This window comes from Ostrea edulis, chromosome 1 (assembly GCF_947568905.1).
Source record: "Ostrea edulis chromosome 1, xbOstEdul1.1, whole genome shotgun sequence".
Lineage (NCBI taxonomy): Eukaryota > Metazoa > Mollusca > Bivalvia > Ostreida > Ostreidae > Ostrea > Ostrea edulis.
The window spans coordinates 103,624,322-103,652,085 of record NC_079164.1 but is presented as its reverse complement, the minus strand read 5'-3'; the positions used below and the strand labels follow the sequence as shown (position 1 = coordinate 103,652,085).

The 27,764-nt window shown below is 36.4% G+C and overlaps 2 protein-coding genes across 4 annotated transcripts in view; one reads left to right on the top strand and one right to left on the bottom strand.

Annotated features, from left to right (window-relative positions):
* Positions 1 to 17,261, bottom strand: part of LOC130047291 (zinc finger homeobox protein 4-like) — a 182,491-nt gene extending 165,230 nt beyond the window's left edge. Inside the window, exon 1 of the mRNA XM_056141941.1 lies at positions 16,693 to 17,261. The gene's annotated coding sequence lies outside the window, so the exon portion shown is untranslated. The remainder of the gene's footprint in view (positions 1 to 16,692) is intronic.
* The window catches only part of LOC130047314 (uncharacterized), a 32,142-nt gene continuing 14,316 nt past the window's right edge, over positions 9,939 to 27,764 (top strand). The window contains exon 1 of one of the 3 annotated variants that reach the window (XM_056141992.1): positions 9,939 to 10,049. Coding sequence is in view for 1 of the 3 variants with exons in the window: in XM_056141986.1 (XP_055997961.1) it covers positions 24,052 to 24,063 (12 nt within the window). In the remaining 2 variants the exon portion in view is untranslated. Of the gene's footprint in view, positions 10,050 to 23,671; positions 24,064 to 27,764 lie in introns of those variants that run through there. The other 2 variants (XM_056141998.1, XM_056141986.1) reach the window with 2 other exon arrangements.

Sequence of the window (27,764 nt, the reverse complement as noted above, 5' to 3'; positions counted from 1 at the left end):
ATGCTCACTAAGAATACCCCCCGCTTACCCCAATCTCCCAAAGGGTGTTGGTTATAGGTATAAACTACCTCTTTTCTGAGTGTAAAAAACAAATGGCAGGACAAACCTTGGGTATTCTCGTTGGTAGGGAGAAATGGATTATCTAGGAACACAGCATCTCCATGCGATGAAAAAAGCCGTTAAAGAATTTAAATGGAAACCATATTGTTACTTCGATGTCCAGTGCGTGTGACCTTTGACCCCAAAATCAATAGGGAACATCTTCATCCCATGGGTAGTCCATATGTATGATATGGTGACTGTAGGTGGAAAGGATAACACTTTAGAGCCCAGAAACCATATTGCTACTTCGATGTCCAGTGCGCTTGACCTTTGACCCCAAAATCAATAGGGAACATCTTCATCCCATGGGTAGTCCATATGTATGATATGGTGACTGTAGGTGGAAAAGATAACGCTTTAGAGCCCAGAAACCATATTGCTACTTCGATATCCAGTGCGCTTGACCTTTGACCTTTTGACCCCAAAATCGATAGGGAACATCTTCATCCCATGGGTAGTCCATATGTATGATATGGTGACTGTAGGTGGAAAGGATAACGCTTTAGAGCCCGGAAACCATATTGCTACTTCAATGTCCAGTGCGCTTGACCTTTGACCTTTTGACCCCAAAATCGATAGGGAACATCTTCATCCCATGGGTAGTCCATATGTATGATATGGTGACGGTAGGTGGAAAGGATAATGCTTTAGAGCCCGGAAACCATTGTGTCTACAGACGGACGGATGGACGGACAAACAGACGGACAACCCGATTCCAGTATACCCCCCCCCCCCCCCCACAACTTGTTGCGGGGGGTATAATTAGAAACCTCAGCATAGTACATATAATGAAGAAATTCGAGAATCACACTGAAAAAGTTTTGCATCTAAAAATGACATAGCTGTGTCTGAAGAAAAATGCAAAAGTAAAGGAAGAACCCCAGTCCTGAAATGGCTAAAGGAATTTTCGTGGTTGATATACAGAGATGGCAAAATGTTTTGCAGAATTTGTGAGGTCAATCAGCCAGGAACGTCCACCATTTCTGGACACCCATTGTCTGATTTCGCTACGGCCAGGTGTACATCTTTTAAACATGGAAGTGTGACTATTCACGGTAACAGTAAGAGACGTATCTTTGTCCGTGACTGCATTTTTAGCAGTAAGTCGAGTGGGGCAACTGTTGCTGCTAATTTTCAAAGACAATTACAAACTGGGGATGTGCATGTGGTGTTCTTATTGATGTTGGTACTGATTGTTCAGCAAAAGATCCAACAAAAGTAGAATCTCTTGTTCGCATAAGCAGTGAAGGCCCATTATTGAGGACCCTAAAGCAAATCCTTGTGTGGAACGTTGAGTTTTCTTCCCCAGAAGCGTACTGTAAAATATACAGGATATTCAGGATGACCCAATGCAATGCAACTTTTGACAGAGTAAATACTTGACTTGTTAGCATCCAGCATGTTTCACAGCACATTTCTATTCAGTTTAAAAACAAGAGGCCCAAGGGACTAGAATCGCTCTTCTGATAAATTGTACAACATCACCATTTCTATTCTTAGCCTCTTAGTATTCTAAATCTTTAGTTAAATCCTAAGAATTCAAAAAAAGTAGTTCAATGTGACCTACTTTTTGGTTTACACATTTTGAGAACCCAAGAAATATCAACTGACAAAGTTTGATGATTTTAAGCCAATTAGTATCTGAATATTGAAATATAGCTGTCAAATTCCAATCGTAGGTCATGGTGACCTACTTTTTGGTCAGCGAACTCCGAACATGCAAGACCCATCAACTGACAAGGTTTGATGACTGTAGGTCAATTAGTATCTGAAATATATAAATATAGCCGTCAAATTCCAAAAGTAGGTCAAGGTGACCTATTTTTTCGTCAACACCCTTCAAACATGCAAGACCCAAAAACTGACAAAGTTTGATGACTCTAGGTCAAATAGTATCTGAATTATATAAATATAGCTGTCCAATTCCAAAAGTAGGTCAAGGTGACCTACTTTTTGGTCGACACCCTTTGAACATGCAAGACGCATCAACTGACAAAGTTTGATGACTGTAGGTCAAATAGTATCTGAAATATATATAAAGCAGTCCAATTCCAAAAGTAGGTCAAGTTGACCTACTTTTTGGTCGAAACCCTTCGAACATGCAAGACCCAACAACTGAAAAAGTTTGATGACTGTAGGTCAAATAGTATCTGAAATATATAAATATAGCCGTCCAATTCCAAAAGTAGGTCAAGGTGACCTACTTTTTGGTCGAAACCCTTCGAACATGTAAGACCCATCAACTGACAAAGTTTGATGACTGTAGGTCAAATAGTATCTGAAATATATAAATATAGTCGTCAAATTCCAAAAGTAGGTCAAGGTGACCTACTTTTTGGTCGACACACTCCGTAGACTCAAGATGCATCAACTGTCAAAGTTTGATGATTGTAGGTCAATTAGTGACTGAAATATATAAATATAACTGTCAAATGCCAAAAGTAGGTCACAGTGACCTACTTTTTGGTCGATACACTCCGAAGACTCAAGATGCATCAACTGACAAAGTTTGATGATTGTAGGTCAAATAGTGTCTGAAATATAGTAATTTAGCTGTCAAATACCAAAAGTAGGTCACGGTGACCTACTTTTTGGTCGACACAAACCGAAGATGCATCAAATGACAAAGTTTGATGATCCTAGGTTTTACATTGCCCAAAATATGCATCTAAAATTGAAAATGTGAAATTTGAGTATCTGTAAAATTCAAAAAGTAGGTCACTGTGACCTACTTTTTTTATAAATATGTTTCAAGGCCTCAAGATGCATCAACTTACAAGATTTGATGATTCTAAACCTCTCGGTATTTGAAATAACAACTTAAAATATATCTATAAATGATAAGCCATAAAATTCAGAAAGTAGGTCACGGTGACCTATTTTTCAGTTGACGCATTTCAAGGTCCCATGATCCACCAACTGACAAGTTTTGATGATCATAGGCTTCAAAGTGTCCAAGATATGCATCAAAATTAATTTTAAAATAAATACCTGCAAAATTTAAAAAGTAGGTCACCGTGACCTACTTTTGAGATAACTTGACACAAGGTCCTAAGATGCATCAACTGTCAAAAATTGATGATCCTAGTCCTTATAATGACTAAAATATCAAAGATTTAAGGAAATATAAATTTAGGTCAACTTTGAAGTGACCTTGAGACCACGCCCTTTGCTCCAGGGTAATGCCTTGAACAATTTTTAATCTACAACATATCCTCATCCTTATGTGTAAGTTTGGTGATAATCTGCCCAGTGGTTCTTGAGAAGAAGATTTTTTAGCAACCACTAATTTTGTTTTTATTTTCCTGATTATGTCCCCTTGTTAAAGGGTCACATCCCTCTATTCAGTATGTATGAAAGCCCTTGGGCCAATGATACCCTGTAACAAATTTGAAAAAATTGGCCAAGGGGTTCTTGAGTTATAGCCCTTTTTCTAAAAAGTTTACGCACACCGCACAAATGGCCATAGCATTAGCTCTTTGAGCCTTCGGCTCAGAAGAGCTAATAAAACAAACAAAACGCATGCATGGGTGTTGATTTTTTTCTTGCAAGTCTTATTTACAAAATCTTTTGCCATGGCAAGTAGAAATTTTGAAAATGACGACTAGAAATTTGAAAATGGCGACCAGAAATATTTCTAGGTCGCCATTTTGCGACCTGATAGCTGATGCGACTTGGAGCACTGCAAGGCCCCAGAAATGCGCAAGTCCTCAAATTTTCAGTTTTTGTCACTTTTGTTTCAAAGATACTTCATATCAAATTACATTAATCAAGAAGATTAAAATGTTAACAAGAGGCCAATGGGCCACATCACTCACCTGAGTCAGCTTGGCCCTTACTCAACGCTTTTCCCTAGATATATATATTCACATGTAAAACTTTAATCCCTATAGGGGATTCTCAAACAAAAGATTCGCATGTAAAACTTAGATCACTAGGGGATTTTCGAACAAAAGATCAATTCATTATCTCAAGGCATTTAGAAAAAGATCTGTATAACTGGTCATAACAGTAAGTTTTCTAAGTTAAAGGGGTAGAAATCCATCAAAAATCTACAAACTGGAACAAAATTCATACCCGATCTGTAACTCATCAATATACATCTGCATACAAAAAAATCAATTCAATATATCTCAAGGCATTTAGAAAACAAGAATATCAGTAAATTGATGGATGTTCCCCAAAATGTATCTAACCAATGTCAGAACTACTTCATATGACGAATGACTCACACAGTGATCAATAACTGCTAAAATATTGTTGAAAGGAAGGTTTCTTATTCATATCTAAGGTATATGTTGAGTGACATTGACCTTTACAAAATGACCTTGAATGTAGTTCACACAAAAGTAATAATTAATTTGTGTGATGTATGATCAATAGCTGTTAAAAAAAATGATGAAACAGGCACTTTTTCCTTATATAAGGTTTATGTTCTGAATGACCTTGACATCTGCAAAATCACCTTGTGAGACCTTGGTTTAAAAGATCAATAACTGTTGCAATATTGTTGAAATGAAGTATATTTTTTCATATAGATGAGGTTTCTGAGTGACCTAGACCTATACAAAATGACCTTGAGTGACCTTTGTCTGAAAGCCATTTGTCTAATTACATATTTGTGTGATATATGATCAGTACCTTTTAAACAGCCAAAATAAAGAAATTTTACTTATATTAAGTATATGTTCTGAGTGACCTTGACCTTTCCAAAATGACCATGGTCCGAACGTCCCTTTCTCAAGGAATAGTTGTGATCAATTATGAACTATTATGATCAATTTCTGATGAAAGGTTTAGGAGATGGGAACTTTGATAACAAAAACTGTTGAAATAAGGAATTTTATATGTTCTGAGTGTCCTTGACTTTTTCAAAATGAACTTGAAAGGCCTTGGTCCAAAAGTCCTTGTCTCAAGGAACTTTTGTGATCAATTGTATCAATTTCTGATGAAAGGTTTAGAAGATATGAGCTCGAACGAACGGACGGACAGGTGCGACAGCGACTATATGCTCCCCTAAATTTTTTTGGGGAGCATATAAAGTCTGAAAAATTGGTCGTAACAGTAATTTTTCTGTACGTTAGAGGGGCATACTCCATAAAAATCAACTAACCAGAACAAAACTCCGAGTGTAACTCAATCTGTAACTCATCAATACACACCTGCATACAAAAGTCAATATCTCAAGGCATTTAGAAAAAAGTCCGGAAAACTGGGTGTAGCGAAAAGACGGACAAGGGTAAAACTATATGCCCCAACCACTTTGTGGTGGGGGCATAAAAAATTGAAAACCCCTGCTGGACTCGAACTGAGGATCTACAGTTCAGCGGTCACAGTGCTAACCTACTGAGCTACTCAGCTAGGCAATGATATTTGAAATGAATAGACAAATATTGGCTGTCTTAAAATGAGAATGTAGAGTACCTACTGAATGCCGCGCCCGAGAATTTTTCCCTTGTCTGGAGATGTCACCAAGGGCTTAAAGTAGGACATGGTGCACCAATCTATCTGATGTGAGAACTCATTATGTATTTCTCAGAGAGGGAGATTGCAATATCTGTATCAATGATGAGAAAAATTCCAGGAAACTTTTTGACCTACTTTTAGTCCTAAATTAAGTCCCAGTGCACCAATCAAGTTGAAATGTGAACTGATCATGTATTTCACTGAGATGGAGGTTGTGACAAATTCCAGGGCAATACCTGTATCCGTGGTGAAAAGTCTGCAAAACTGTTTGACCTACTTTAAGCCCTGGAGTAGGTCACCAACGGACGGACCAATCCTTCTGAAATGCAAACTGAACTTGTATTCGTCAGAGAGGAAGTTTGTGACTAAATTTCAGGGCAATATCCATATCCATAATGAAAAAAGTCCAGAAAACTGTTGGACCTACTTTTAGCTATAAAGGAGGTCACAGTGCACCGATCCAGCTGAAAAGCAAACATTCTTGCACTTCTTGAGGGAGAAAGAAGTTGTCTAAAGACAGGCGTATAAAAACTTCTGCCTAAAGTGCACTGAATTTGTTTTAGCAGAAATGTAATTTAAAGTTTATTTACACTTACACTTCTTGTTAACTATGGAAAAAAAAACAAAAAAAAACTTCCGTATATGAAAATTACTATTTAAAATATGTCAGAATACTTCCCAAGACTTCCATAGTCGATTTTACTTTTAGTGAACAACAGGTGCCTGTTGTAAGTATAACCTCTCCAACTTAAGGTTAAAATTACAAGTGAAAAAATTATGATAATCATTGCACATGTGGCTCTCTGTCTTATTTTGAACGAAAATATTTTGTGCATAAATGCTGTTATATACTATACTGGTGGTATAATGAATTAATTAGCACCATATTCAGGCACTCTTTAGAAATTATATATGCCATCTTAATCACTGACTTAACAAAATTGACAATCATAAGGACTGTTCGTTATTTATATTGAGGTTCCCTACTTCTTCATTCCTTTCAATTTACATTTGTCTGGTTATCGGGTTCCCTAGAGAAAAATGGCAAATAAAAAATGTCTGAGTTATGCAATGTGTGCCCGTCAAATCTGAGAAACCAATGTATAATATAATAATAGTGCAATGATTTAGATTTGACCAATCTCAGATATGTCTAATTGAGCAGAAACTTGCCATTTTATCCCAGCTAATCAAGAAAATATACAGAACGTTGTTGGTCTCTGTAGACAGGCAGACAAACAATATATAAATCTTTTGTCATAAAACTAGCTTTTAATGAATTATGCCAGAATTAATACTAACAAGGGATTGCAATTTTCTAAATGAAAGTTCAGGTTATAAGGATAATTACATTTTATGGACAAAGAAACCACAGAAATGTTAAATGACAAAGGAGATCAATATCCCAAATAATAGGCCTGTGTTGCAAAAGTATTATTTAACATAAAAATGGTAGTCCATCCATCTTAATTGTTTCATATGTATGTTAAACTAATGCCCATTAGGCCTGATTGATTCTACGGAATTTCACGTCCCTGTGAAAATTTAGTATTTCAATAAGTAATATATTAAAAAAGCCCGCTATAGAAGTAACTGCTAAATTTGGGACTTAGGTATGCTTTGACCAAGTGAGAGATCTTTATCATGCAAATTACCATCACATTAACTCCAATCCAACATTAAAAATACCTTTTTGATTTTTTTTTTGCTTAGATTCTATAATATCAAGCATTTGAAAAGTTTGTAAGATCCAAACCTTACCAATTTTAAACCCTGATCTTGCTCAGGAAGATAATGCTCTACCTTATGAATGGGATGGAGATCAAGGAATGGTGGAAGCATGCTTCTTTGATGGTTGAAAAGAAAAATAACTCCTGACCCAAAAAGACACCCCCCCCCCCCCCCCAGAGTTCAATTTTCTTGACCTTTTGTCCTAAATGTTAATACAGGTCTAGCGAGTCTGCATGTGAAGTATGATGATTTCAGATGAAAAACATTGAGGAAAAGAAATCATTTATGCACATCATTGTCTAGTTTGCTTGACCTTTGAACTTTTTACCCAAAATTAGATAGGGATCATGCACCTTCTGTATCGAGTCTGTGAAGTATGGTGACACTATAAAGGTAAACGAGCTGTAATTTCAGTAACCCTGTGATTAAGGAGGAATGCTTCACAAGAGAAATTTGATATGGTTGATCAATTGATTGATTGTATCTTGTTTAATGTCTCTTTAATTTTTCACTCACATGGAGACATCACCATGACCGATGAAGGGCTTCAAATTTAGGCCAAATTTGCTTGGCGCTTACAGCCATTGAGCATTGAGGGTTCTTTAGCGTGCCACACCTACTGTGACACGGGACATCCGTTTTTAAGGTAATCTCCGAGGACTCGTGACATTCACACCTGATGCCGAGCATTTGGCGATGGAACTGTCACTACCCATTTTAATGACTTAGGTTTGTCTCGACTGAGATTCGAACCTCGACTTTCCGCATGTGGGGCAAATGCTCTAACCTATAGACCATGCACCGCAGCGGTTATGATTGAAAAGTAGGGGGGGGGGATGCAGTTTTATAGGAAGTAACCTGGAAAAAATTTAAAATCCCTGCTGGACTTGAACCTGCAATCTACAGCTCAGCAGTCAACATGCTAACCTACTGAGCTACTCAGCTAGGTAATTAAATCTAAACAGAATAGACAATTACAACTGATATTTTTATTTCCATTCATGTTTTGATAGGAAGTCGGCCATTTTGACGATGTACATCCTTAACAGCACTGTAACAATATAATCCTATAAATCACTTTATTTTAGAATGTTTGATTACTATATGATTAACCAGATGTGTTTGTGAAACACAAATGCCCCCGAATTCCAAAGATAGCCAAGGTCACAAGGACAGATATCTTGGTACCAGTAGAAAGATTTTGTCACAAGAAATGCTCATGTGCAATATGAATGGTCTAAAATTTACCATTGAGAAGTTATGACCAGCGTTAAATTTTTTAAAAGTAGGTCAAACTCCAAGGTCAACATCACAAAGTCAACAATTTTGGTACCCACAGAAAGGTCTTGTCACAAGGAATACTCATATGAAATATCAAAGCTCTGGCACTTACTGTTCAAATGCTATAAGCAAGGTTAAAGTTTTCAAAAAGTAGGTCAAACTCCAAGGTCAAGGTCACAGGGTCAAAAATGTTGGTATACTCATGTGAAATATAAAAGCTTTAGCACAAAGGGAGCATATTCAATGGTTCAGAGCAGGACAGATTCTAAATGTATTATTTCAATTAAAACACAAAACGTTTCAAAATTGTAACAAATCAGCTACTGTGTACGAGTTCACTCTCTAAGTCTGTGTACAAGTTGATTGTCTACGTACAAGTTTGTGTACGAGTTCATCGTCTACGTACAAGTTTGTGTACGAGTACATCGTCTATGTACAAGTTTGTGTACGAGTTCATTGTCTACATACAAGTTCATTGTCTACGTACAAGTTTATTGTCTATGTACAAGTTTGTGTACAGTTCATCGTCTATGTACAAGTTTGTGTACAAGTTCATTGTCTACATACAAGTTCATTGTCTACGTATAAGTTTATTGTCTACGTACAAGTTCATTGTCTACGTACAAGTTCATTGTCTACGTACAAGTTCATTGTCTATGTACAAGTTTGTGTACGAGTTCATTGTCTATGTACAAGTTTGTGTACACTTGCTGATTGTGAACGAGTTGATTGTCTATGTGTGTGACTTGGATTGTGCACAAATTGACAGACAACCTAATATTCCTCTGGTGACAAAGCAAAATGTGGGACATAAATATAGTTGCATACTGTGATCAATTCATGATCAAAGCAAGTTTCTCTCATTTAAACAAAAGAACAATTTGGAAAAAAACCCACCAATTATCCATGCAACAAACAAATACTTTAATTTACCATAATATGTCAGATTACGATGTAAAATACATTCAAAGTTAAACAACCTTCTATCATTAACTTTGTTACACATGTATGTTTTATACATGCAAGTGTTCTTTCATGCAGCCCACTGTGGGTCCATAATTCGTCAATAATTCATACCATATATTCATATAAATATATATATATATATATATATATATATATATATACCTTAATTTGTGACAACTATGACGATTACTTTCATTTTTAACTTTCAATTTTACCGCTCGAAATACATTACATAATACATACATTTCCATAACGTTTATTAACCCTCGACATACAAAAATGAACCTCATAGTCATCCATAGAGTAGTCAAAGTACTCACAAAAATGATACAGGCAGCTATTCAGTGCATGTATCTGCATATTTACTTACATCTTCGGCATTCAAGAAGCTCTGGATGAGCACGATTTTCACATGCATGACACGATGGCGGGAAAGAGAACTCTTCAATTTTGGAGAACTATTTGCTAGTCTTCCTGTCGGGTAATACATGCATGCAGATTAGGTAATTTTAATAGTTTTATTTCATCGCCCTTACAATCATTTGATATTACCTTTTATATATCTACACTATCTTAATGTAATATAAGTTATCTTTCTATTCGATACGAACGGGGAATCGATACTAATTTGGGTTGCATGATTCATTTCGAATTTTCTCGGCGAAATTCGGAAATGGCTTGTTCAACTTGATATAAACATAGTGCATGGTCCATCTTGTAATTAGTTAGGTATGGAATATGTGTAGCTCTTAAAACAACAGCAACTGTATTAGGAATCATTGATATTTTTTCTACAATTTGTTACATTATAATTAGCATAAACAGTTATTAACTGTTTAAAATAAGTTACAGGTGCTTTGATTGAACAGATTGTTTCTGTCCTAATAACACACTAACTGGTTACATAATTTTTGTTTTTGTATATGCAACTTTACTCATATACACATTTATCAAGTCTTGTAAAGAGAAAACTCCAGTATGGGCATTGGAGAGATGTGGTCGACACCAAAGACTGAAAATACATGTACTTCGGTAATGAAATGTTACTTCATGAAGTCTCTACCAATAGGGTACCAAATTCTAATATGAGATCTGATTGTACTTAGCCATAAGGAAGAGTATGTATTCATTTTGTCTATACATATGTTTTATGACAATTGTTGTCAATTAATTTAAGGTGAGAACCTCGTAAGTTGTAAGAACTTGTGTTCAAACCTGTTGTGTATTAGATATGCATTAAAATATATTCAAACCAAGAAAGAGCACTAAAATAACTGACAATCTGGTTTTTTAATGTATGAATAAATAAAGGGGGAGCAGTGAGAGTTGTCCAAGATGTGAACCTTGTCTGATACCCACAATCTTTGCACTTAATCCTTTTTACTACAAGCCCCTGGGCAAGTGAGAGTACAAGCCTCAATGAAATTTTACTAGCACATTGTTAAGTGTTGGACATAATAGAATGTCATTGGGCATAAAATTTAAAAAGTTGTATTTCTTCTGACCCTAAATTATACCCCCCCCCCCCCCCCCCCCCCCCCCCCCCCCCCCCCCCCCCCCCCCCCCCAGTACTTAGAGTCATGGGAGTTTGAAATTTTATCAATAGTCAATAAAATTCACTCGATTGACCAAGCCATGACCTGTGTGTTACAAACTCCAGTATTAGAGTCGCGAATGATGAGAACGTGTGTGTTACAAACTCCAGTGTTAGAGTCGCGAATGATCAGAACATGTGTGTGTTACAAACTCCAGTATTAGAGTCGCGAATGATGAGAACGTGTGTGTTACAAACTCCAGTGTTAGAGTCGCGAATGATGAGAACATGTGTGTGTTACGAACTCCAGTATTAGAGTCGCGAATGATGAGAACGTGTGTGTTACAAACTCCAGTGTTAGAGTCGCGAATGATGAGAACATGTGTGTGTTACGAACTCCAGTGTTAGAGTCGCGAATGATGAGAACATGTGTGTGTTACAAACTCCAGTATTAGAGTCGCGAATGATGAGAACATGTGTGTGTTACGAACTCCAGTGTTAGAGTCGCGAATGATGAGAACATGTGTGTGTTACAAACTCCAGTGTTAGAGTCGCGAATGATGAGAACATGTGTGTGTTACAAACTCCAGTATTAGAGTCGCGAATGATGAGAACATGTGTGTGTTACGAACTCCAGTGTTAGAGTCGCGAATGATGAGAACATGTGTGTGTTACGAACACCAGTGTTAGAGTCGCGAGTGATGAGAACATGTGCGCACGAACGTATTCTTTGACCACACTACTTAGAGAGGTGGTATGAGTTCTTACATCTCAAACCCATTCTCATGAAGCGTACGTGGCATGGAATCGGCAGGAATTTGTACTCGTGCAAAGAACAGCAATCTCGAATGCACTCCATGTGTTTGGAAGATCAGCATGTCATTGTCATGCAAACACTTAACCATGCAGGTAATCAACTATAAGTTCAAACATCTAAAAGACTTGGAACAAATTTGCTTAAATTTTAACCAATTCAGAAATGATTTCCGGATTTTCACTAAATCTGTATGGACTAGTGCTATAGACAGTTTACTAGTCCGACATGTTTTTTTTTTACTAGTCTTGAACTTAAAGACATGAGGTAATTTCGAGCCCTGCCCCCATAAATTTTTTTCGTCAAATTGTACAAGAGATTATCAAATTAACATTGTTTTGGAATTGGCTGCACTGCTCTGGCACTCTGATGTTCCTTTTGGTCACTCATAAACGTTGGCAAGTATGCACATGTAATGGAATTGATAGTGAAAAATGAGCCACTCATATATACCTGCAAGGAGATTGTGGTTAGTATGTTTTGTGTATACTGAGAATAAAGTTTTAGGAAAAAAATATAATTTATTTCCTACCTATCTACCTACCCTAGTTTTGTAGACAACTACATTAAAAAAAATTTAGTCGTTCATCAGAAAAATAATACCACCCCCTTTCCCTGTATATGTAACTATGCATTTCTAAATCTGGATGGATCATAATCCTTAGTTAAAACAGCATTTTCCCCCCTTATATAACTGGTACCGATAAACGGTACCATTCCCAATGCCAAAAACCAATGATTTTTCCCAATTTTGAGACAAAACATTCCCAATATTCTTGCCGAAAAATAGACTGCTGTCATCGTAATTTACTTAGTCTGAAACATCGTTTGAGTTAACAAAAATGTTCACTTCAGTATTAAATCGAAAGTACAGATCATGGCAGTGTGCGTGTTTTGTAGAGATACGACGATTCTAAAACAAGCTTACAAAGATTCCTTATGTTTCACAACAGCAAATATTACCGTAAAAAGTTTGTAAAGAGATGACTACTTGTTTTGTTCTCTTTATTTTCTTTTCGTTTAGTTGAAATCATTTGCCGATACATTGGTAGAAAATTCCCAATTTATTCGATTTTGACGCTATTTTTCACAATTGAATGGGTACCGGTACCAGTACCAGTGGGTAGAAAAAAATCGCTGGTTAATGAAGATGGTCATATGCTTATAAAATCAACACATAAATCTAACACAAATTTACTTTAATCTTTGAAACTCATTGATAATAATTTATTCATAACTAACCCCCCCCCCCCACCCCCCACCCCCCTCAATTTGCACTATCCACATTTTCAGTCTGATTAGTAATGCTTCAATGCATACATCTTTCAATTGATGTTCAAAATTATAAACCTACTAGTCAACCACAGACTGTCCCTTGGCACACACAATTAGCATTGTTTTTATTACTACTAATTACAGGTAAGACACCAGGTTAGGTGATTTAGAAATGAAAGTCACTGTCATAAATTCTACAAGCCTGCCAGGCATGGGCATTCCTGACCATGCTGACTATACCAGCCAGGGTCATCCGGCTAACACTAAATATAGAAAACTGTGCCCACAGTTAATTTTTTCGCTTAGAGTAAGAAAGCTATATGCATTGCAATTGATAGTAAAAGAGACCAATGAGTAAGCCTGATAGCAAATGTGGAATTCTTTCATTTACTGATGGTTTTGCTGTGCATACCTAGGAAAGTATTTGAAATTTGTTTTATAATGTTAATTAAAAGAAGGTGTTACAATACATGTATCTTACTTTCTCTTGGGGTTTCATTTCACCAGGGTTTTTTTTCTTCCTTATATAACTGCTACCGATGAAAGGTACCATTTCCTATGCGAAACACTATCGATTTTTTCCAATTTTGAGGTTAAAAAATGTCCAGTAACAAAATGAGTTTTCGTAATTTGAGGCTTGTAATTCACTTTGTATGAAAAGTTGTACAAATAATAGAATTTCTTCACTTCCTCTTAAATAAAAAATTGGAGGTCAATAAAATAGTGCTTGTTTGTAAAATTGTAAAGAATGAATATTTGTTTATTCTTGAAAATGGAATGAAAACTACATGTATCAACTGTATGAACAACGAAACATCAAACTAATTCGTTTCTTTTCACTTCATTCAGATATGAAATATCGCAAAATGTCATGATTATAAGTTCAAAGTTCAATTTGCATTTCAGCTGGATTGGTCCATCCTTGACCTACTTTTGGACTAAAAATAGGTCAGACAGTTTCCCAGGCTTTTTTCATTACGGATACAGATATTGCCCTGATATTTAGTCAAAGGCTTCCTCTCAGAGGAAGACAAGTTAACATTTCAGGTGGATTGGCACACTGTGACCAACAGTACTTTAGGGGTATGGTCACAGGTATTGCTCTGAAATTTAGTCACAGCCTCCCTGTCAGATAAATGCTTAATCAGTTAACATTTCAACTTAATTGGTGCACCATGACCTACTTTATAGGGCTAAAAGTAGATTAAATGGTTTCCTGGACTTTTTATCATCATAGATACATGTAGATATTGTACTGACATTTTGTTACAACCTCCCTCTCAGAGAAATACATAATCAGTTGACATGTCAGATGGATTGGTGTACCATGACCCACTTTAAGGCTTTTCTATTCAGAATGTGTGTTGTATCAATTCAGAGTGCACAATATGCTTCCAGGTTGAATTTCATTGTCCGACGGGCGTATATTGTACCTTTTTCCAGAATTATTTTGTGTTTTTTGTTGGTTTTGCTGCTTATTCAAAATATCCAACAAATATATTGACCCATTAATCACACAACCGTCAGCCCAGTGAAAGGATCAGGGGGAAATACTGTGAATACATTGTATCCAAAGAATACAAACTCTAGTGTTGTGATAGTTTTGGTGAAAATTATGCTTACTTTACTTCTGTGTTGTTCAAGTAAACAAATAATTGTAAACATAGAGCATTTATAATCCTTTTTAGACCCTACATGTGTGGATGAGTCATCAATAGAATATGTGAAGTGTATAATCATTCTGCATCTGACCCGTGTTTTCCAGAGGTCTGGCAGGATAAAGTTATTGTAGGTAAAGTCTCCAGATGAATGGTCTGGCAGGATAAAGTTTTTGTAGGTAAAGTCTCCAGATGAATGGTCTGGCAGGATAAAGTTTTTGTAGGTAAAGTCTCTAGATGAATGGTCTGTCAGGATAAAGTTTTTGTAGGAGGTCCAGATCCAAAAGCTATCTCTCACCTACACGGCTCAAGTTTGCTTGGATTATGCATTTGTTGATGCTCACAGAATTACTAATACTTTGGAGGCTGCATCTGCACCCAGATTTGTGGAATTTTTTTTTCAGAAGGCTGTCATTCGGACAGACATGTTTATCAACTTTGCCTGTCCAAACAGATTTAAGCCTGTCCAAATATTAAGAGTTAAAATTAACATAATTTATAAAACTGAAGTAACACACAGATCACAGGTTTTAGAAGTTTATTATAACATGTCTTACACTAGTTTTCAAACTCAATTTCTAATTCTCCCACAACCTCTCTCACCATTCTGTCATTCTCATCAAAATCTTGCTCACACTCTGATTCACACTCACTCTCTTCATCATCCATTCTCTCACCTACTCTTATTCCATCCGTAACACTCTGTCTCTCATCTAATATTAATCAATTACCGGTGTAAATTTGATCGGCCACGACGCCATACTTTCGCGCGGTTTAGTTTGCCTGGTTTCCTGTCCCTACTATGCGTCGTTGTTAGTGAGCCAGGGAACCAGACAAAAGTTTCATTTGGAGATCCTCGAGTGGCTTCCACCTCACACATTGTATAGGCCTAAAGCATTGCGTATACAGTGAAGTCATCCGAGGATTACCGATGCATAAGAAACGACAACTCTGGATAAAGACTGTTTCCGCGGTGGCATTTTGAGTTTTTCTTAATGCGGGCGGTGCAAACAACATCGGTCATGCGGTTCGACATTTAACCAACTTATTTTGGGACTGGCCAAATTAAGCCGGTCTTACCGGCAGTTTTCCACAGCTCTGTGCACCTACATTGTTTTCAGGAGAACCATTTCTTGGAAATGTTCAAACTTGCAAAATGGATGCACGCAATCACTAATGATTGAAATGCTGCATCAGAACAGCATTTTCTGGATCCTCTAGAGTGATCAGGTAAAAGATGAGGTTACTCAGGATATTATGCATGCACAAAATCCTCGATGTACACACAATTTAAGGTGTTTCAGCTGAAAATTCTTTTCATTTTATGTCGTCAAATCAGCATATGAATTTTAAAACTTAAATATCATATTTTAAACCTTAATAATTGTTTTAATGATTACACAAAATGTTAAAAATTACTCAAACATGAGTCAGACCACACACTTTAAATTATTCCTCATATGTTCAAATTTTCATCTTGATGGTCTTTCAGAACTTTCAGTTTCTTTTGGTTGTGGAGGATTTCAAAAAATTCAATTCAATGAAAATTAAATCTCAACAAAAATTACAAAAGTAAATGATTTTTCAGTACCTGTAGCAAATGTTCTGATAATCCTATGGTTGTGTGGAAAATTAACTTCAGTTAATCAAAATGTTAATTATTTAACCATGAGACTTGATTGCTTAACCCATATCTTTCAGTTTACTTCAAAAAAGAAAACTTTATCTAGTTATCAATTCCATTTTTACTAAGATGGTAAACCAACAGACTGGAAGCTATAGAGCTTCACTTGCTATGTGTAAATATTTAATAACTTTTCCAGTGTTGCACAGTGATATTTTTATAAACATTTTAAAAATATTACCATTGCTGATAATCCTGCACACCATTGCAGGCAGTGTCTCGTAATCTTTTAGTGTATTCTCTTCTGCTCATCTACAGGCAACTGGCAGTTCAAGGCTTCTATTTCTAACTAGTTTCATTAAAAGATTAAGAAGTTTTAGGAAACATGTTTTTCTTTTAGTTAGAACATACAGTTATATATTTATACGTATATATCTGATACGGTGTCAAAAACAGAGTGCATTTATTTTCTTGATTTTTCTTTCTTTTTGTATTGAGGAAGTTTGAGTTCCCTTTATAACTATTGGGATCGTATCACAAGTGCATGAATTTCCTGTTACTATTATTGTTGAAAAGTTTGAAATCTTTTCACTGTATTGTTAGCCAAGAAAAGTCAAAGGTATTCATATTGATTTCAAATGACTTCTGCTTATGTTGAACTTAATAACCTTTTTGCACTTGTTACTGTTTATTTTTAGCTTATGTGAGCTGAAAGTTCAAATTATCTTTCTTCATAAAAGTTTATTTGTCATACAAAGTTTGACATGTGCTAACTTTTTACGCATAATTCTTAATTTACAGAACCACTTAACCTTTCTCAGCCAAATTTAGTAAAAGCATTCAAATAGTAAATTACTTTGGGGAAAGGGATTATAAGAAATGATGAAAATAAGGCAAAGTTCCTAAAATCCCTTCCTAAGAATTCACCAGAAATGATTTTTAATAAAACTTTACAGTGAAAGCATCATTAAGTAACTAGATTTGAGCTTGCACAGTGAAACCTGTTTAATCCAACATCGGTGGAAGACCAATTTTGTGTTGGAGTAGAAAGTCTTTCAGATTGCACTGTGTAAAGTTAGGGGGGGGGGGGGGGGCAGCCAATTCACAAAGAACATAAAGTTGAATTTCATGGTGAAACAGAATTATACAGATGTTAAGTTTAAGTGTCATAGATCTAAGGTTGCAATAGGATTTTAAAGTTTTTTTACCCAAGAGTATACATATATATATATATATATATATATATATATATATATATCTGTGTGTGTGTGTGTGTGTAAGACTCCAAAGTGCGATGGGACTCCAAAGTGCGATGGTCACGCCAAACCCCGATGGTCTGCGCCAATCCCCAATGGTGTGACACGCCAAAGTGCGATGGTCCACACTCATACGCCAAAGTGCGATGGTCTGACACGCCGAAATGCATTGGTTTGTACCAACGGTGTGTTGTTTCACTCAAATATCAGTGGAAAACACATGCATAAAAAATAAGAAGTTCAACTTATTACATTACCATTTAGTTAACTTTCCAACGCGAAATCGTATAGAATGTTTTGCATTATAGCATATCTCCAGGATTTTATTATGTGTACGTCACAAGTAATAAATGATCATGAATTAAAGAATTAAAGAATGTTTGGGCGAAGTAGATAGTTCGATAACAAATGTACTTTGCCAGTCCGTGTTGCATTTTTGAAAGACATTAAGAATGACGTGACATCACTGAACTCCGCACCATCAGACTCAATCGTAACTACTCGGCTATTTCCGTAACTGCAAATGAACCTCGTATGTGGATCGACGCCATCAGAGTTGGTTGTTACGTATACATAAACGTAACTTTGACGTCACAGTCGTACGTTACACTATGAAACGTGAACTTTCAAATTCATCTAAGGTATTGTACCACTATCAATTTCCACTTACATGTTATGTATTAGAGTGAATAAGACGTTAATGATACCAAAACTGAATCTGTGGTGAAAATATAAATAACATATTATTCAGGGATTCGGTTCTGCATGGCCTTTTACTCTCATCCACGGGCGCGCTTCCGGCGAAGAAATGCATCGATTTGATGCAATTCTTGCGCCGATCCACGTCCGAGTCTTCTTACCGGTTACGGAAAAAGACGAGCGCGTGATCCGATTGCATCGGACTTTGGCGTGGCCATCACACTTTGGTGTCCGTAACGTTGACAAACCATCGTACTTTAGCGCAGACCATCGCACTTTGGCGTGACCATCGCACTTTGGAGCGACCATCGCACTTTAGAGTCTTACATATATATATATATATATATATGAAACTTTTAATCTCATCAAATCCTGTCCAGAATGCGAAGTCTATTGTTTGTAAAAGTAAGAAGTAAGCATCAATCCCTATAAAGTGTTTACTCATAAGTAAGTCCAATGTATGTGTCCCTGAGGCCAGGGTGGGGCCTATTGGGATACTTTGTTTTAGTGGGAGGCCACAATATAGAGTGAAAATATTACACAGTGTTTTATCCATGGCAGCTATAAAAAAAACGCAAGGGTGAAGTCAAGAAAGGCTCATCAGGAGTGAAGAAAAAACTGAAAGTAAACTTCAATGACCAGTTTTTTTTAATGTTTCTCTTTTAATAACATATTTTTTGATGTTTTATCTTTTCTACCTTCACCTCAGATATTTAGATTTTATTTAAGGAACCCATCATTGTTAAGAAATAGCATCATGATGGGGTGTTGTTGTGGGTTTTTTTACCACTAGACAAACTGTCAAAAGGAACTTTTAAAATCATGAAAATATTAATATAGCAATTTATAGAAATGACATGTGGTACCTATATGCATAACTAATCAATAAAAAATATTATTTATTTTCTATTGTAACTTGATTGCACATAATTTATATAGATGTTTTAACTGATGAACTAGCACAAGAAAAGTATGGAGGAATCATAATACCTGCTTCTTCATCTGTGTGCGCATTAGTGTTTATGACTGTTTTGTAATTACTTGAACAAAATTGTAACAGCTGCTGACAATTAATAAAGGACATGAAACAACACATGCAGTTGATCCCTCGACTGAAAATTAAATAAAGCTGTAATCAATAATGATATTATTTACCAGGACTTAATTTAGTGTACTGTGTAAGCAGTAGGAAGTACTTGATACTGGTGATGAACACTCACAATTACACAATGGAAGGCCCAACTGTTGCTCTGAATAAAGACATGCTTTGCCCTGGCGTAGAGTATACTAGCTATGTGACTTATGTTCACAAGGTTGTGAGTTTGTATTGCTACGGGATTGTAATTGTCAGGATCATTATCTTTTTAAATCAGGTTCAAGAATGTCCACTTGGCTTTGTGGCGCCCATGATTTCTCTTCCATTTGAATACAATTTTACTATTTCCACCATCATTGAACAATGAAGGGGTGCCGTTGTCCTGTCTGTCTGTCTTTCCACAATATTTGCTCACGTAATCTTTGACAATCCACACTACACATATCAATGTGATCTTCAGAATATAACTCATACAGCTTGCATTCAGGTCATACTTGGAGATCAAAGGCCAAAATAGAAAATTTGCCACTTATTTTTAAATTTGCATGTTCGCATGAAATTCTGATTAAATTTTATTTCTGTGAGTCATGCCCCTTTTGAACCTAGAAGTTTGACCTCCGTCAGTCCATGCACCAGGGCCATAAATCTTGGACAAACTCACTTGATCAATTTCTCACTTTTATAGAACATTTAGTTAATAAGGATATACTGTTTAGATATGTATTTTCGCAAGAAAATGTTTGTGAGAGATATGCCCCTTTTGATTTTGGAAGGTTTGTGAGAGATATGCCCCTTTTGATTTTGGAACGTTTGGCCAAAATTAAATATACTACTGAAATAGTTTGTCAGTACAACTCCTGAAAACTGCTGAAACAGAATTTCATGCAACTTTGTATTTAATATGGGCATGCATATTCACAGGAAATTCTTAATCAATTTTTAGCTCACCTGAACCGAAGGTTCAAGTGAGCTATTCTGATCACATTTTGTCCGGCGTCCGTCTGTCTGTCTGTCCGTAAACTTTTCACATTTTCGACTTCTTCTCCAGAACCACTGAGCCAATTTCAACCTAACTTGGCCAAAAGCATCCTTGGGTGAAGGGCTTTTAAGTTTGTTCAAATGAAGGGCCATGTCTCTTTCAAAGGGGAGATAATCACAAAAATGCAAAAATAGGGTGGGGTCATTTAAAAATCTTCTTCTCAAGAACCACTGGGCCAGAAGAGCTGAAATTTACCTGAAAGCTTCCTGACATATTGCAGATTCAAGTTTGTTCAAATCATGGCCCCCGGTGGTAGAATGGGGCCACAAGGGGGGATCAAAGTTTTACATACAAATATATAGGGAAAAACTTTAAAAATCTTCTTCTCAAGAACCACTAAGCCAGAAAAGCTGATTTTTACATGAAAACTTTCTGACATAGTGCAGATTCAAGTTTGTTCAAATCATGGCCCCCGGGGGTAGGATGGGGCCACAAGGGGGGATCAAAGTTTTACATACAAATATATAGGGAAAAACTTTAAAAATCTTCTTCTCAAGAACCACTAAGCCAGAAAAGCTGAGATTTACATGAAAGCTTCCTGACATAATGCAGATTCAAGTTTGTTCAAATCTTGGGCCCCTGGGGTTGGATGAAGCCACAATAGGGGATCAAAGTTTTACATACAATTATATATAGGAAAAATCTTTAAAAATCTTCTTCTCAAGAACCACTGAGCCAGAAAAAGCTGATTTTTACATGAAAACTTTCTGACATAGTGCAGATCCAAGTTTGTTCAAATCATGGCCCCCAGGGGTAGGATGGGGCCACAAGGGGGATCAAAGTTTTACATACAAATATATAGTTAAAATCTTTTTTTCAATAACCACTGAGTCAGAAAAGCTGATATTTACAAGTAAACTTTCTGACATAGTGCAGATTCAAGTTTGTTCAAATCATGGCCCCTGGGGGGGTAGGATGGGGCCACAAGTGGGGGGGGGGGTCAATGATTTACATACAAATATAGGAAAAAGCTTTAAAAATCTTCTTCTCAAGAACTATTGGGCCAAAGAAGTTGACATTTACATGAAAGCTTTTTGACATAGTGTAGATTCAAGTTTGCAAAGGGTAGTTTGGACCATAATAGGGACTAAGGTTTTACATGCAATTATATATGGAAAGTCTTCAGATATGGGTCAAGGTGACTCAGGTGAGAGATGTGGCCCATGGGCCTCTTGTTTTGTCTGGGAGTTGTGCCCCTTTTTATACGCCCGTCTTTAGACGAGACATATTATGGTACAGCGATGTCTGTACGTACGTACGTACGTCCGTCTGTCCATCCGTCCATTCGAGGTTTTCTCTTTAATTTAATTTCCCTTTCACATATCAGGCTGAAACTTGCTGTGTAGCTTCTTTGTGGGTCACTCTAGATCACACTGCAATTTTGATCCATTTCGACCTTTTTTCCTGGAGTTTTGCCCCTTTATTTGGAAATAATTATTATATGGAGGGTACATAATTTGTCCGCCCTACTCCGACGACAGTTTTCAAGTGAGAGCCTTCTTATTTTGTGGAGTGTTTGTATGGGTATTGAAGATGTGCATGTGGGATGGATTTTGATTTTCTACAAGTTTTGAGAAAATTACAGGTTGTTGAACTTAGTCTATTCGGAAATTAATATTCTATGGAGGGTACATAATTTATCTGCCCAACTCCTCCCACAGTTTTCAAGTGAGGACCTTCTTATTTTGTGGAGTGTTTGTATAGGTACTGAAGATGTGCATGTGGAATGGATTTTGATTTTCTACAATTTTTGAGAAAATTACAGGTTGTTGAACTTAGTCTATTTGGAAATTAATATTCTATGGAGGGTACATAATTTGTCCGCCCAACTCCTCCCACAGTTTTCAAGTGAGGACCATCTTATTTTATGGAGTGTTTGTATAGGTATTGAAGATGTGCATCTGGGGAAGGATTTTGATTTCCTTCCATTTTTGAAAAAATTACAGGTTGAACTTGGTCCATCTTGAGGAAATCTCGATTTTTAAGCTAAGACCCTTTGATCATATGAAAGTTTGTCACAGCCTCATGATGGCTGATACCACCTGAAGCAAAGTTATACAAATTATAGCACAAGAAAAACACCCTATGTAAGCATTTCACGGGCGTATTATGTACCGTTTGCGGTGCTCTTGTTGAATTAGATACACTATTTCATGCAACTTGCATGAAACCGGTTTTCAAGCCATAAGTAATTAAAATATTTCTGTTTTAATATTTTACACAATTTACATTTCTAAACAATATTACATGTGCCTTGATTCACTTGAATAGTGTCATCTTCTTACATGTGTGAAAATACTGTACAGCAGGAAATTAACTTGAGAGTTAATTTTCGCTATATTCCCTGAAACAAAGTTTCCATGAATTTAACATTCAGTGAATTAATCTTTCATATTGATACGAAATCGAGTTCAGGATATTAAGATTTGTTTTTACCCTTTGACCTTGGAGTTTGACCTAACTACATCTTTGGAATTGGCCATTATCGGGGGCATTTGTGTTTCACAAACACATCTTGTTTTCTATGTTATACAATGTAACTTAGCTGTAATAATGTAGCCTTATCTGATATATTTTTTCTGACGTTTTCTCTCCCCCCCCCCCCCCCTCTCCCGAAAAGAAATCGGAGATGGCTACATTATTGCAGCTAAATATAACTTAACTTGGGGCTGTTTACTTTTTATAATCTGCAAAGCTGGTTATAAAAAAGTGTAAACTAACCCAAGTTATAGGTTATATCGTATAACAAGGTAAAAATAAGCTTCATTCCTTATAATTTAATGCAAAACTACAAGCCTCTGTTTAAAGAAATGTGTACAATACTGAGGAATACAAATCACTTGCACTGTGCAACATTCAATGATGTGTAAATCAACCATTAAGGCAGCCATCTTGGTTATTTGTACAGGGTTCGAAATTACATCATGTCCGTAAGTCCAAGACTAGTAAAAAACGTGTCGGACTAGTAAACTCTCCATAGCACTAGTCCATACGGACTAGTGAAAATCCGGAAATCAATCTTGAATTGGTTAAGATTTTAGCAAGATCTGTCTGAGTCTCTTAGATGTTTGAACTTGTGGTCGATTACCTACATGGTTAAGTGTTTGTGTGACTATGACATCCTGATCTTAAAATAATCAAACACATGGAGTGAGTTCAAGACCGCTGTTCTTCGAACAAGCACAAAATCTTGCCGATTCCGAACTCCGAGTACGCATCACGATAACTGGTTCGAGGTACAAGAACTGCAAGTAGTGTGATTCAAGAACAGGCACGTTTGTGCGCACATGTTCTCATCATTAGTGACTCTAACACAGGAGTTCGTAACACTATAGCTTATGACTCGGTCAATCGAGTAAATTTTATTGACTTTATTGATAAAATTTCGACTACTGTGACTCCAAGAACTGAGCAGGAAAACAACTGTCCTCGAACGTCGATATCGAACATACTTATGGACGTTTATAAAAGAATTAGCTCGGGGTTACTTTATGCTTCTGGAGATCTTGAATGCAAAATAAAGTATTATGGTCTTTTTCTTCTGTAGGTGTCAGAAACTGAATTGCTTGCAACTGTGATGTGTTTGGTTTCATTAAATACTATGGAATAAAATGAAGATCATTTAATATCATATACTGGACGGACTAGTGAAATGCTTTGCGGACTAGTGAACATCAATAGTGACTAGTCCGTACGGACTAGTGCTTGAAAAAGTTAATTTCGAACCCTGTTGTACAACCAGAGCATAGGCCTATAGGCAGCCATCTTAGTTCTTTGTACAACCAGAGCATAGGCCTATAGGCAGCCATCTTGGTTCTTTGTCCAACCAGAACATAGACCAATAATTTATTTTTATTCCCCCCTTTGAAAAGAGGGGAAGTTTTGTTTTGCACCTGTCCATCAGTCTGTAGACCAAGTCTTGTTCACTAAGTATCAAAAGAATCCATTGCTTGACAGTTACCAAACTTGATACAATGGTTGCCCCTAGAGAGTAGGTGACTCCTATTGACCTCAGTGAAAGTTCAAGGGTCAGTCTGTCCACTCAATATCTCAAGAACCCTTTGCTTAACAATGACCAAACTTGGTACAGTTAGAGATTAGATGACCTCTGTTGATTTTCAGGTCACAAGGTCAAGGGTTAAACTGGATATAGTACAATATTGTCTGCTCAAAATATTGAGGCTTTGCTTGACAAGACATTATAAATGTTTAATAAACTTTGTATACTCAGGTTCTACCTAAGGAGTAGATAACCTGTATCAATTTTGACATCACAAGGTCAAGGGTCAAACTGGACATGATAAATATTGTCCACTCAATATCTAAAGAACCCTTTGCTTGACAGTTACTAAACTTGGTACAGTGGTTGCCCCTAGTGAGTATGTGGTCCCTATTGGTTTTCATATCATAAGGTCAAGGGTCAAACTGAACATTGTAAGATTCTGTTTGCTCAATATTTTGAGAATGCTTTGTTTGATAGACATCAAACTTGGTACAATGGTTCTACTTAAGAAGTAAATTATCCGTATTTTGAGATCAAGGGTTAATGGTCAAATTCGACACAATAGAATATTGTCCACTCAATATCTTGAAAACCATTTGCTTGACAGGCATAAAATTAGAAGTAGATGACCTCTGTTGATTTTAAGGTCAAGGGTTGAACTGGACATGGTGAGATATTGTCTGCCTATTATCTTGAGAATGCTTTGTTTGACAGACGTCAAACTTGGTACATTGGTTCTAACTAAGGAGTAGATGACCTGTGTCAATTTTGAGATCACAAGGTCAAGGGTCAAACTGGAAATAGTAAGATATTGTTGCTCAGTATCTCGAGAACCATTTCCTTGTCAGACAAACATCAAACTTGGTGCCCCAGAAAGAATAGATGGTTCCCATTTGTTTTCAGATCGCAAGGTCAAAGGTCATAATTGAAATGACTGATTGTTTGGAAATGCCTGCTCAGTATCTTGTGAGATCAAACAAAATTATTGTTGCCTTAGACTAGAAGATAACCCATATTTTCCATTATCCCTACAAACCTTGAATGAAAAAGTTTATCCTTTTCAATATTGTTAAACGGGGGGGGGGGGGGGGGGGGGGGGGGGGGGGCATATATCTTTGCAAAACATTTGTTATTTTCTTTTCTTCTCGGTGTTTTACAGTACGTGCACTAGTCAGAGTATTTTTGATTTTCATGCATAATACCCATTTTGTGATAGAATGCAACCACTCCCAACATATCCATTTCTAGATACAATGATTACAACACTGGTATTGATGTTGTACTTATATTTAGCTAGCCATCAGACAGAATTTTTAAAAACTTATAAAGTTGTAACCTAGTGTGTTGTATTGATCACAGAGAAGAACAGTAGATCATGTGGATAAATTCAAGCTTTTGTTTTAATTTGTATTATTATTTTTTTATTTTTTTTTGTACATTGATTGGAGAATTTGTTGGGTTCGTTCCAATCAAAAACAATGGGTTAATATCATATACAATTAGGCCAGATCCAAGAATCGATTCCTCTGAAACAAAGCTTCACACTTCTGAGCGCTAATGACATAAAATGATATCAGTCAAGTTTTCGTCATTATTTATGTATGGATTATGCGGCTTGTTAATTAAACTTTGCAGTCATCAAGGATCGGGGTCTTTCTGAATCAATACACTGTGGTATGGCACACATTGAGCATTTAGAGAAAATATCAATTCAACCCAAATCTTGAACTGTTAATCAATTAGGTAACACTTTTACAAAGAAATGCATTGGGGGAGATAATTTGTGATCTGATGCATGCTAAATTATAATTTTAAACTATTATGTTACGTGTTGGTTAATGTATTGATCTCACTGAGTCAGATAAAGAAGTTTAATTTCTCTGTTTTTGCATAAAAGAATGTTAGGGTCTTGTTCTTTTATAGGAAAATCATTTTACAGTGTATTAGTATGCAGAACTTCAGAATTTAATCTTGCAAATGTGAGTGCATTTCAGTCAACTTAATTATTCTGAGTAATACCGTTATGGAATATAGCAAAGCTTTCAGCATAAATCTGAGCGTAATGATTTTCTGCATTGGAGGGACAACACTTATTCATTAGCATTTTCTAATGTTTAGGAATTACAGAGATATTAAATTCCTCCTCTGGCATGTAACAAATGTAGAAAACCAGTGTTCCTCCACAAAAAAAACTTTACAAACTATCACCATGATCACTGGTAATGAAGTTCGTTGAAATAGATCAAGGGCACAGTCATCATAAACACATGTACTATGTATATTTCTTTGCAAAGCGTCTCAAATTTTGAAAATCCAACAATGCATCTTTTTGTAGAGTGGTGGATCTTTTTAATTGCTTCAATATAAAGTCGGAAATGTTGTATACTGTCCTCTCCCTGTGATACTGGGGGGAGAAGGGGGGGGGGGGGGACTTTCCTTCACTTTTTCCACACTTTTGTCATTATGACTTGAGGAATACTACACCAGAGAAATATGATATGGATTAAAAGTGGAGGATATGTACAACAATATTTTGAAATTAAAAACTTTTAAATTTACTTTATTTAGTCAAAAAATGCAGTTTTAGTAGAAAGTATTCTGGGGGGAAATTAAAACTCCTGCTGGACTTGGAACTCGAGATAAACAGAGTTGCATTCAACACATTAACCTGTAGTACCAAGCTACCCAGCTAGGCAATTAAATCAACAGGATAGACAAATATTGCTGATATTTATATTTCATTCATGTTATAAAGGGATTAGTCAGCCATTATGACGATGTAGTATACCTCCTTAACTGAGATATTGAGAAACCTGTGTACCTAACTTATTGTATACCTCCTTAACTGAGATATTGAGAAACCTGTATACCTAGCTTCTTGTAGTGAAAATCTCTGATTTATAATGGAAGATTAAAAAAAATTGAGTGCACATGTGTTTTGAAAAAAGGGGGTGGGTAAAGAACCCCAAAATTGCAAAAATTTACCATTTATGGCACAAGGGGGGGGGGGGGGGGTTGCAACCCACGCTTTCTATATCTGCCCATTTTAAGTATGTGACTTGTACATGTCACACCAGTTCACATACAGTCTTTTACAAGAGTTGCAGTTCATGGTATGAAATGTTTTTTGCACATTTCGATCACACACACCCCACCCACCACCCACAGCATCCATAAGGGGATACACATACTAAATAATCCAAATGCTTTTTATACAAAG